This window comes from Balaenoptera ricei, chromosome 20 (assembly GCF_028023285.1).
Source record: "Balaenoptera ricei isolate mBalRic1 chromosome 20, mBalRic1.hap2, whole genome shotgun sequence".
In the NCBI taxonomy this organism is placed as follows: Eukaryota; Metazoa; Chordata; class Mammalia; order Artiodactyla; family Balaenopteridae; genus Balaenoptera; species Balaenoptera ricei.
Window position 1 is genome coordinate 39,547,557 of NC_082658.1, and position 12,119 is coordinate 39,559,675.

The 12,119-nt window shown below is 38.3% G+C and overlaps 1 protein-coding gene across 4 annotated transcripts in view; it reads left to right on the forward strand.

Annotated features, from left to right (window-relative positions):
- The window catches only part of VMP1 (vacuole membrane protein 1), a 127,295-nt gene extending 116,012 nt beyond the window's left edge, over positions 1 to 11,283 (forward strand). For all 4 annotated transcript variants that reach the window (XM_059906504.1, XM_059906507.1, XM_059906506.1 and 1 more), the window contains 2 exons: positions 9,225 to 9,327; positions 10,455 to 11,283. In XM_059906504.1, coding sequence (XP_059762487.1) covers positions 9,225 to 9,327; positions 10,455 to 10,598 — 247 coding nt within the window. In that variant the 3' untranslated portion in view covers positions 10,599 to 11,283. The remainder of the gene's footprint in view (positions 1 to 9,224; positions 9,328 to 10,454) is intronic.
- Positions 11,284 to 12,119: the final 836 nt, after the last annotated feature.

Genomic DNA, 12,119 nt, shown 5'->3' on the forward strand with positions numbered 1-12,119 from the left:
GGTAATCTTGAAGTTGGAGATTTGGACGAGAGTGCTAGTTTCAAATGCCTGCCTCGTGAATGTGATAGGGAGTCAGCATGAGTTCTTTCTGTCTACTCTCCTTGTTCACACTTGTATTGACCTGGCACAGCTGAAACTAGTTACTACCGGTGTTTGAGAAACCTACTGGGTTTTGTACCATAGGTTTAAATGCATTTTTTTTTCCTCTCCCTCTCATCACCCTTCTAGATTAAGTTCATTGAGGGCAGAGATCCTGGCTTTTGTTTTTAAGGTTATCTACTGCATTTATCGAGCTTCTGCCTAAGGGTTGGAGTAACTAGATTTTTCTTGATGAGTTTAAATTCCTTTTCAATATTGTCACTTTTTTGACTCACAATCAAGCCACTCTGAATGATATAAAGGCCAGTGAGCTTCCGTGCTATTTCACCTTAAATTTGAAATTCCACAAACTATTCTTTATTCTTGACCTTTGGGCCTGTGGGTCCCTGTTGCTGATTTCTTTCTTTCTTAGAACTCAGTGGGTCATCCAGCCAGCCGCAGATTGATTTGTCACCATATAAAGCTGCCATCAGTCTGTCATTTTCTGTAACTGAAATCAGTTGATTTTTAACAGGGTTTTGTTTTGGCAGCCAATCACTTTTACTTGGTTCTTATAGACCACTTCTTTAGCTCTGCCCTCATTCATTAACATAAATGCCTGTTTGGCGTCTATTGCTCAACTCAAAATTCTGATATGAGGTTTTGTTTTCAAAAGCTTCCCTTTAATGGTAGCGTATTTCAAAGAGTATGTGCTATTTGTAAGGAGGTCTTACCTTCATACTAATTCTTATAGAAAACAATTCCAAATGTTCAAAAGCAAGTGCAGGGCTTCCCTGGTGGCACAGTGGTTAAGAATCCGCCTGCCAATGCAGGGGACATGATTCGAGCCCTGGTCTGGGAAGATCCCACATGCCGTGGAGCAACTAAGCCCGTGTGCCACAACTACTGAGCCTGCGCTCTAGAGCCTGTGAGCCACAACTACTGAAGCCCGTGCACCTAGAGCCCATGCTCCACAACAAGAGAAGCCACGCAATGAGATGCCCGCGCACCGCAGAGTAGCCCCAGCTCACCGCAACTAGAGAAAGCCTGCGCACAGCAATGAAGACCCAATGCAGCCAAAAATAAACAAATAAATTTAAAAAAAAAGAAAAGCAAGTGCAGTTGAGGGTTACTTTTTTTGAAAGAAGCCTGTGAAAGAAATATGCTGTGAGGCAGTAGAAACAGTACACCTGATGTTTCTGGATAAAGCAGTGGTCTTCCTTCTACACAGCCGCTAGGAAACTGATGGTGTCATGTGTTTATAATTCTCCTCAGCGCACAATGGACTAACTTGAGTACAAAAGAGGTTTTAATAATTTGAAAGGGGCACAGCTGTGAATGAAATTCAAGATGTTTTAATCCCAAATCCTGAGGTTGAATCACAACGAATTTTAGATGGTGCCAGAGACTATCAACTCAAACTTGTATATATGAGAAAGCCCTAGATTTTAACTCTTTCATTTCAGTCACATAGGATTACTGGATCCCATTTTCACTGGGTTAAATATGTTTATTTGCAGCCAACACCAGTTCATTTACTTGTCATATTCCTGGGTTAATGGATTAATTAGGCATCAATTTGTATCTTTTTTTCTTTTTTCTTTCTCTAATCTCTGAGGACTGAAAGGCTATAAATATTAATGGATGTTAGCATGATGGCCTTTGGCTTCTTCAGAAAGATTGTTTGATAAACTACCTCCCCTCTGCCTTGCCTGCCTCTTCTCCTGAGCAGTCTACCTAAGGAGGAAAGATGTTTTTTTTTCATTTGCAGGGAAATCTATCATTGTTGAATCAGGCCAGGAGTCTGAGATCCATTCTGAGTCACTATGAATAGAGTTCTAGTATTGGTCGGGGCCCCAGGGAAACTGGTGGTTAAATACTGTGAGAATCTTTATCAGACAGGAAATGACAACTCATTAAAGTACTAACCGTTAAGCCTGTTTAGATCCTGGCCTCGCTGCCCAGTGGGGGCAGGGCCGGGGGTGGGGTTGGTTATGGCGGTGTGGTGTTTAACTCTACAGTGTTTGACCAACATGTGCACGTTTCTGAAAACAAAGAATTATTTATAAGACTGTTATCAAGAAAGGGACTTGCTAGTCCGTCTGATTACTGAACATCTACCTACCGTACTATCATCGCCTCTTTTGTTCAGAAGACAGATCAGCATGTAATGGAGGTGGGATAGGGAGGGGCTTTTATTTCATCCCTGAAAATATATCCTACCAGTACCTTAATTGTAAAATTTAATCTCTTTAGCAGAAGAACCTGTAGCTTCAGTCTAGAAGAGTCTGTTACGGCTCTACTTACTTCTCAGCTCCCAGGCCAAATCTCAATTGATAGAATTCTCTGGAGTCGGAGGATAAATATGACTTATTGATTTACATACAGTGATCCTCACCCAATCAAGAAAATTCTAAAGACCCTGATATTCATTTAAAACATAAATATAAGTTTGTGGGCACAGGATTTCAGTCTCTTGAGATTTGGCTATTCAGGTTCTTAAAGGCCCTCTTTATAGTGGTCTATAGGAGCCACTATAAAGGATGGAAGGATGAGCAAAAAAGAGACACTTATATATATAATTTTTTTTTTTTTTTTATAGCTACTTTTTTAAATTTTTATTTATTTATTTATTTATTTTGACTGTGCTGGGTCTTCGGTTCGTGCGAGGGCTTTCTCCCGTTGCGGCAAGCGGGGGCCACTCTTCATCGCGGTGCGGGGACCGCTCTTCATCGCGGTGCGCGGGCCTTTCACCATCGCGGCCCCTCCCGTTGCGGGGCACAGGCTCCAGACGCGCAGGCTCAGCAGCTGTGGCTCACGGGCCCAGCCGCTCCGCGGCATGTGGGATCCTCCCAGACCAGGGCTCGAACCCGTGTCCCCTGCATAAGCAGGCAGATTCTCAACCACTGCGCCACCAGGGAAGCCCCAAAAGAGACACTTAATCTGGATCTTTGTAGAAATAGCTTTCTTTTCTCTAATATGTTACCTAACAGTTTTGCCTTGAGTTGGTCTGCTAACTAAGCCTTAAGATATTTTTGACCTTTTGGGAACAAGGAACAAGGTATAGTATCTGTACCCCTTGCAGTTTAGTTTCCTGGTCTAAACCAGTGGTTTTCACCATTGGAGTGGGACTAAAATAGAACTTCTATTTATATTTATTTTCATCTTTGTTATTTTCTTTTTTGTGTATTTTTGTAATGTACATAACATTATTATGGTAGTATATGTACATATAATTTATATGGCTATACATACATGGAGGATAGAGCTTACCATCAGTCTGATTGGCACTCCCTCAAACCACATGTCAGACGATCACAAATCATGGATTACAAAAATAGGCTAGGGTTAGAGTAAGAGTTCCATGGTACAAAAGGGGCTTACAGTGGGCATGCTGCAATTTATTGTTTTTTCTGTCCCATTAATCAGAAATATTTGCTAATGATAGCATGAAAGCCGTCATAATTAGCAAGACATTTAAAGTACCAACTTAAAAATTTTTAAGATTTCATCCATATTTTATCCATTTTAATTTGTATTTGTACATTTTACTATTTGCATAAGTAATATACATATATCAAAAATGTTTGCACACCATTGGTCTAGGCTCCTCTGCCCTTAAAAGCTGCTTTTGGTGCTATCAAAAAGTAGTCTACTTCAAAAGATCTCTATTATGCTTTCTGAATTATAGCAGCAGTAGACTTGATTAAACCTTTCCTTTCCCTTTCTTTTAATACTACCCCTGACCTGAATCTTCTTCTAAAAACATTTTCTCACATTCATAAGCTTTCCGTGGTTTAACTAACCACACCCTGAGAGTGTTATTTCCATGTTCTGATTAATCATTAGAGGAATGTTAAATAAATCAGCCTCAAAGTACTGCACAAATAGTGAAACGAAGGTTAAAAAAAATTTTTTTTTTGCCCATACTTTTTTTTCCTAAGAAAGATAAAGGCTTACTGCCCTATAGCCTTACTAGGAATCCATGTCAAACAGTATGTTTTCTGGAACGCCAATGATATGACTTACACAATCACATTAATGCTAAGATCTTCAAAAAAAGTGGTTAAGAAAGCAGAGCCTGTATTAAAAATTTACTTTATTAATACCTGTTTAATTCCCATAGTCATTTCAACTGCTTAACCTTTATATAGGCCCTGTGTAAGTAGGGCTAAACAAGACAAATCAATTTTTTAAAAGTTTATGTTACTTCTGTGTTATTAAGCACTGTGCCCCAGTTTTATGATGACACATAATAATAAAAATCACTCATCTGGATGGAAAAATCCAAACAGAATCATGAACAGGAAAATTTCAGGTCTTTTAATAGCAAGTCCTAGATTGATGACTATGTCCGTAATGGAGAAGAGATTCAAAGTAAATCAAATGGTGTGTTTTTTATATCTGGTGAACCAATTTGTTTGAGAGTTACACAATTTGAAAGGAGTCCCTTGAAAACAGAATAACAATGACCGATGAATGTTTTGGAATGGGTGTATGCTCATAAAATGAAAATTTAAGCATTGTGAAAAACTGGAGTACTCACATCACCCACTCTATGCAACCTCTGCCAATTGTGATGCTTCCTTTGGTAGATTTTCTGGCTTTTTGTGGGAACACAATGCAGACCTTTATTTATAATGAGTCAATATGGGGAGAGTTGAAAATACAGATTTCTTATCAGATAAGTGATTTCCACAAACAGAGTCACAGATGCATTAAAAACCATAGAAAAATAATAGATTTTGTTTGCATAATGGTCAGGGCCCTTGACAGAATTTTGCAAAGAAGTCTGTCTTGTTTTTGTCTTAACACATACTTAGGTATATAAGCATGGCAAAATATTGTTCCCATGAAACCACTTTTGAGCTCTGGGTGGGTTTATTAGACTTCTGTGGAATTTTTTCTTTACTTTTTTTCTCCTCTTTTGTTTGCATTTTCTGAGGTGTTTTGTTTGTTTCTTTCTTTATTAAAATCAGTAACAAAAGTTCCAAAATTGCCATTAGAATAACTTGTTGGAAATTTGTTTCTTCATGAGTTATATTATCTGAAAAATGTTTGTGTGTGCCAAGAAAATAAATATCAAGATATTACTATCCACAAAAATGTTTTTACCCACTATGCTGAAGGTCTACAGCAAGGAAAAGTAGATGAGATCAATTTTATTCTTGCTTTTTGTTTTCCTTTCTTTTTTCTTTTCTTCTTTAAGGCTTTCTCACCTAGAAAAAATGGCTGTTTACGGTTTAGTTTAAGTATATTTAAATCCAACCACTGACTGGAAAATAGTAACTCTAATACTTTGAATTTAATCAGCACCTAATGGCAGATGGAGAACTTCACCCACCCACCATGGGTTGAGATGAGGGTCCTTAGCCAGGTGCACAAGGTACTCTGAATTTAATGGCTTTCAGAAAATGGCATTTAAGTTATTTCCTGAGCCAACTATAAAAAGACACTGAACTGTGATGCAAGTTATTCCTTCCTCATGTGTGTACCTTAAATTAATCCTAAATGTCAGAATGGACTCTTACTTCTGTCTGCTGCTTGAAAATAACTTGAGGGATGAAGTCGGCGTTATTGTTTTCCTTAAATGTATGTTAAGAGTGAAAGCTGTAATTTCAACTTTTATCTAAAGAACTTAAAGAACTTTCGTGTTAATTAAGAAAACTTTAGTATAAGAGTGCTTTGTATAAGCTGAGGCATGTGTGGCCTTAAGCCATTGTTTGTAGACATGGAGAAATGAAAATAAAACTAAAATTTTGATGAATATATTTAAAAAATTAACAGGACCTGACAAATAATTCATTATGTAACACTTAATACCTAGATTTCAAATATGTTAATTTTTTTAGATTTTTCCAGATCATGTGGCATTTGTTCATAATAGTTTTGGTTAATATATTGCTGTAAAAACTTTTAACTTCTCTATTTTCACCTGTTCCTAGTCTCTTATGAAAAACTGAATCTCCCATCCCACCACCAGAAACTCTCTAAAGCGTGTAACAAACACCATAGCCCCTTGAAAAATTAATCTCTGCATTAGCCCAAGATAATTCTTTGAAAGTTATACATCATGTAAATGTGTAATGACATATATTCTCTATCAGCTAAAAAAGTAGGTCTTAATGGACTTACAATGGCAAATCATTTATGGTTTCCAGTTATTTTGAAGGGAATCTAGAATGATTGTTGCCAGTCCCTTCCTCATTCCCCTCAACAACAGCAAAGTAGAACCTTTCTACCATTGGGTCTTGGTTCTTAATTTTCTCTTTAAATAATGGCTTGACCCTGGGGCCCAAGAATGATTTGAGGAAAACTGTAAGCCATATTTTTGCTTAACTTTAGTCTGAAGTTAGAGGTCTGAAGAAAGCACAAGACACATAATGGAACCCAACTCTTGGAGGACATCAAAAAGGGAATTTTCAAGTCATTTCTTGTACAACCTAGCTGTTCAAATAAGCATACAATCATTTCAGCCTCTCTAAATAATTTTTTTTAACTTTCAAAAAAAAAAATGGCTTGACTATAGCCATCCTTGGGAGTTTAAAATAATGACATAAGGTATTGTTATTAAGGGTGAAAGAATCCATTTCTGGGAATTCCCTGTCAGTCCAGTGGTTAGGACTCGGCACTTTCACTGCCGTGGACCTGGGTTCAATCCCTAGTCGGGGAACTAAGATCCTGCAAGCTGTGCCTGCGGCCAAAAGAATTTCTGAAGGAAAGTTCTTATAAATCTGTAATCTTCAAAGCCAATCTTTTTGTGCATTTATTTTACTGGATTTTTTTTTTTATATTCATGTGGTTTATTTCAAGTGTAAGTGGATGAGCTATTTGCATTCCTTTATGCATTATATAAAGAACTACCCAAGGGAAATCTGTTTTAAAGAGAAAGTTTGTACTATTGTTGCTCCTTTGTAGAAGAATCATTACTAATAAACAGCAACTGAGCTCCGAGACAGCTCTTCTAGTTTATCGTACTAATGTAAGGCCACGTAAAAGTCTATAAGAGGGGGCGGGGGCTTCCCTGGTGGCGCAGTGGTTGAGAATCTGCCTGCCAATGCAGGGGACACGGGTTCGAGCCCTGGTCTGGGAAGATCCCACATGCCGCGGAGCAACTAGGCCCGTGAGCCACAATTACTGAGCCTGCGCGTCTGGAGCCTGTGCTCCGCAGCAAGAGAGGCCACGATAGTGAGAGGTCCGCGCACCGCGATGAAGAGTGGCCCCCACTTGCTGCAACTAGAGAAAGCCCTCGCACAGAAACGAAGACCCAACACATCCATAAATAAATAAATAAATAAATAATTTTTTTAAAAAAGTCTATGAGAGGACTTAACCCACAGTCTCCCTCCCTTCTGTGTGTGTGTGTGTGTTTTTTTTAATATTTACTTATTTATGCGGGATCTTTAGTTGCGGCACGCAGGACCTTTTTTTAGTTGAGGCATGCGGGATCTAGTTCCCCGACCAGGTATCGAACCCAGGCGCCCTGAATTGGGAGTGCAGAGTATTAATCACTGGACCACGGGGGAAGTCCCACTTCTCCATCTTTGATGTCTGTCACACGGGTCTTCTGGAATCATCAATGCACTCATTGCCTCTACTACATATGTCTATCCAGGCCTTTTTACATATCCTTCAGTATTCATTAAAGGACTTTTTAAACAACTTCACCCCACACTGATCTCTCTTTTTTCCCTTCAGTTTCTTTGGAATATATCTTCTGTACCAAAAAGTTGAGAAACTTATTATTGATTTATAAATTCTTTTGTTTGCAAATCAGGTCATATGTGTATGTGTGTGTGTGTGTGTGTGTGTGTGTGTGTGTGTGTTTTGAATCCCTGTAATGATTTTAAGTTCTTGGACACAGACTATTTCTTGCAGTTTTTTTCTTTCCCCATAGTACCAATTACAGTGTTGGATATAAAATAAGGACTCCAATAAGGGCGTGGTGGTTGATAATTAAAAGGATCAAAGAAAAGTGTCAGCCAGGAGTTATGTATTTGTTCACCTCTTGTAAATATTGTAGCAAGAAATTTCTCTTCCTCTACTCCTGCTTTTTGTTACAGAAAGCAGCAACTGAATTGTTCTAGGAAAAGGGCAGTGAAGTTAATTTAATACTTACTTAAAAAAGGAGAATATAAGGCACTGTTGCAAATACATAAAATACCTTTTGCTGGCACCAGGAAAAAGACTGGGCTCATTTAGCTTTTAGCCCTATTATTATCAGATGAGAAAATAAAGGGTATAGAAAATAGAGATGTTTGGTTTTCTAAGTTGCCCCAAGTTACCATTTTTTTAAAATGCCTGCAAGCATTTCTAAAACGGGAGCCTGGTACCTACAGTTGCCAGACCGGTTTAACAGCACTACCTCCACATATTCTAGGTGAGAGGGAGCTCCGAGTACATAAACTTATCAGAGATCACTGTCCCAATCATCTCAGAACAAGTTGTTTAGTAATGTACTGTAGTTTCTGTGCAAACCATCTACCATAAACCACGAAGTGATTCAAGGTTCATAGTTCCTTCTTTGTTCCTTTGTTAATCACTGACTTCTGACTAGTGGGAGGTGCCTCCCAAATTTGCTAATGCATTCTTTTTGGATAAGGATGACGCACAGATTGTCCTAATAAGGACTTGGATTGAGAAAGGACCGCCCCCTCTGAGAAGATGGGACAAGTCAGAGAGAGGGCGGGCAGTTTCTTTTTCAACTAGGGATGACACAAGCATAAGTCATTTCCTTATTAATCGGTTCAAACCAGTTCTTACAGGAACTGGTGGTGATAAATGTGAGACTTCTCAGAAGTCATTCATTTTATTCTTTGTACCACACCAGTGTGCAACATCAGCTGAGAGCCGGCCTCTGAGAACTAACTCTTCTACTAGAAGGGACTCTCAGCTCCTATTTTCTTCTTAAACATTTGGAGGGAGAGCTTTTTCTCATTTATGGGGTTGTGAAAGGATGAATTCTGATCCATTGAAAAGAGTTCACAGGATTTCGCCAGCTCTGCTGATTGTTGTTGGTTTTTTTCCTCCTTCTATCTAATCCCTGCTTTTTGAGTTGAGGCGGTAAGTGGATTTTTCTTTAACATTTTTCCTGCTTTTCTTCCCAAATGTATCTTTTTCCGTGGGTTATTGTACCCTGCTTCCAGTGCTGTCCCTGGCATAGGTCCATCTCTGCAGAAGCCATTCCAGGAATACCTGGAGGCCCAGCGTCAGAAGCTTCACCACAAAAGCGAAACGGGCGCGCCGCAGGTGAGACTTTCCTCTATCTTCTTCTCTTCCCCCCACCCCGCCCCCCCCACAGTTTCAGGGCGAAGTTACATTCACAGCACTCACTGGCATTTTTAGGCAAATAGAGTGAGGTTTGTCAGTCTTAGCAGAAGTTTGAGGCTCGGTTTACTCTCTACTGGCAAATGTGCCTTTGTCTAGATCAGAAAATGTATTGATAACTTCTATTTTGTACATCTTTTCCCAAAAACAAGCCTTGGGCTAATGGAAAATAATAGATCTGTTATGTAGAATGAGTTATTACCTTGATCTTAAATGATTTATTTATAAGTAGCAAGTATACTTTCCAAGTGGATTAAAAAGTTAAAATTTATAGCATAACAAAGTATTGGACTTACTGAGTTCATTTGAATATCTTCCTTCATTTTTGCTCTATTTTTCTTTTCACAGATGGGAAAATAATTTTTTTTTAATATAAACCAAAGCTGTTAACATAACTTAACTTAAAAACTTAATTAAATTAAGCCTGCCTTTTCTATAAACAGTTCTGCAGCAAAGGAAATGACTAGAAGAGGATGAGTAAGCAATAACCTGAAATGGGAAACTTGAAGGAAGCATAGTGTTTTTCTTGTTTGGTTGGGGTGTTTTTGTTTTTTGTTTTTTGATGGCCTTACACTCTTTACATGGCCCTTTGCTGCCCTCAGTTGACCAAACATGACTCCAGAAATAGATAACATTTATATTTTAAAAGCTGCTCCTAATCCTGGAGCAAGAATATATACACATGTAACTATCTTGACACTACTCTCTGCAAGTATCTCCATGGTGACTTCATATAGTAAGATTTAATCAAAGACTTTATGTAGTGAAAGATAAGAGATGACTTCACACTCACCCCATTCTAAACTATGTGAATCAACACTGACTCTATATCTAACAAAGTGAAATCTTAATAGCTGGGTATAAGAAGGCCTGAATGTAGTTTTCACAGTAGCTGAAGACACAAGACTCTTCATTTTTAATTGTTTAGGCTTCATAAGTTATAAGCTCCAAGTTCTCATCATTTTCGTTAAAACATGGTAGGTGGTCCCCTTTTTACTACTGAACTAATGAAGCATTTCTCGTGGATTGTTCTGCCTTTCTTCCTGCAGGGAGAAAACTGGTTGTCCTGGATGTTTGAGAAGTTGGTTGTTGTAATGGTGTGTTACTTCATCCTGTCCATCATTAACTCCATGGCACAAAGTTATGCCAAACGAATCCAGCAGCAGTTGAACTCAGAGGAGAAAACTAAATAAGCAGAAAAGTTTTAACTGCAAAAATTTAAATGGACGGGTTCTGCCTTAAATTGGGAGGACTCCAAACCAGGAAGGAAAATTCCCTTTTCCAACCTGTATCAATTTTAATTTTTTTTTTTTTCCCCCTGAAAGCAGTTTAGTCCGTATCTTGCACTGACATACTCTTCCTTTGTTAAGGTAAGGTATCCACCGTCAATTCAATCCAAATTGTATTTTATTAGGGTGGAATGTGATATTAAGCAGCAAACTTAACAAAGACTGGCCTTCTATTTGTAACTTTCAAAGGCCCACATGGTACAATTAAAGAATTCCGGACACCAAAAAAAAAATGGTTCCTAAGTATGTCAAATATGTCAAGCTTTTTAGGCTTGTCACAAATGACTTCTTTGTTTTTCTAAGTCATCAAAAGTGTATATAAATTATACTAGATTGGATAACAGTCTTGCATGTCTATCATGGTAAAATTTAATATGCCATCCTGCCCAACCCTTCCTCTCTCACCTTTGAAAAAAGGCCATTTTATGATGCATTGCACACCCTCTTGGGAACTGATCTTTCAATTTTGAGACAGTATAAGGAAAATCTTGTTGGTGTCTCGCAAATGAGCTGACACCATTTTTTATTCTGTATATTTAGAATGAAGTCATGAAAAAACTTTATAAAGACATCTTTGATCATTCCAAAATTGTGTCCGTTTTCTTGAGCGTTTTGATATTTTTACTTCCTTTTAGCTTCTACCAAGTAAATGCAACCTTGCCATATCCACCTACAACCGCAGTTTCTTAAGCCTTCATTTATTTGCATGAAAGGGCCACCACCAAAGCATTTTTTGTTGGGCTGGAATTGGGCAGCTGGCTACTCACTGCTGAAATGGCACCTTAAGGACTGGTATATCAAGGGGACTTCTTGGCTTGTGAAAACAGGAGGGATGACAGTATACAAATCAAAGGACATGGAGAGAAAAATGACTCATTTTTTAAAAAAACAGGCTTTCTCATATCTGTTAATTTTTAGCCCAGCACGTACTCTGATTTTAACAGACAGAAATTTACTTTTATATGTATCCTAATTTTCTTGCCTTTCTTCAGTAAGTGTTTTGTTCTTATGTGATTTTTCCTTTGGGATGTTTCTGGTTGAACTTGGTCATTTTGTTTTGCTTGGGAAAAAAATAAACAGTTTCACTTTTTTCCTTTAGGAAAATTGGTACTGACATTATGTTGAGTGTAGAATCGGGTTTAAATCTCAACAGGCCAGAAATGCCTGGTTTGTTTTATCAAATCCTGCCTGAATGTCTGCTTGTTTTGCCTACCGTCGTGACATCTCCATGGCTGTACCACCTTGTCGGGTAGCTTATCAGACTGATGTTGACTGTTGAATCTCATGGCAACAGCAGTCGATGGGCTGTCTGACATTTTGGTATCTTTCATCTGACCATCCATATCAAATGTTCCCATTCAAACATTACCGAGCATCATGGTTTACGATTAAAAAAACTGGTCCTTATGTCTACTGGCACTTTGA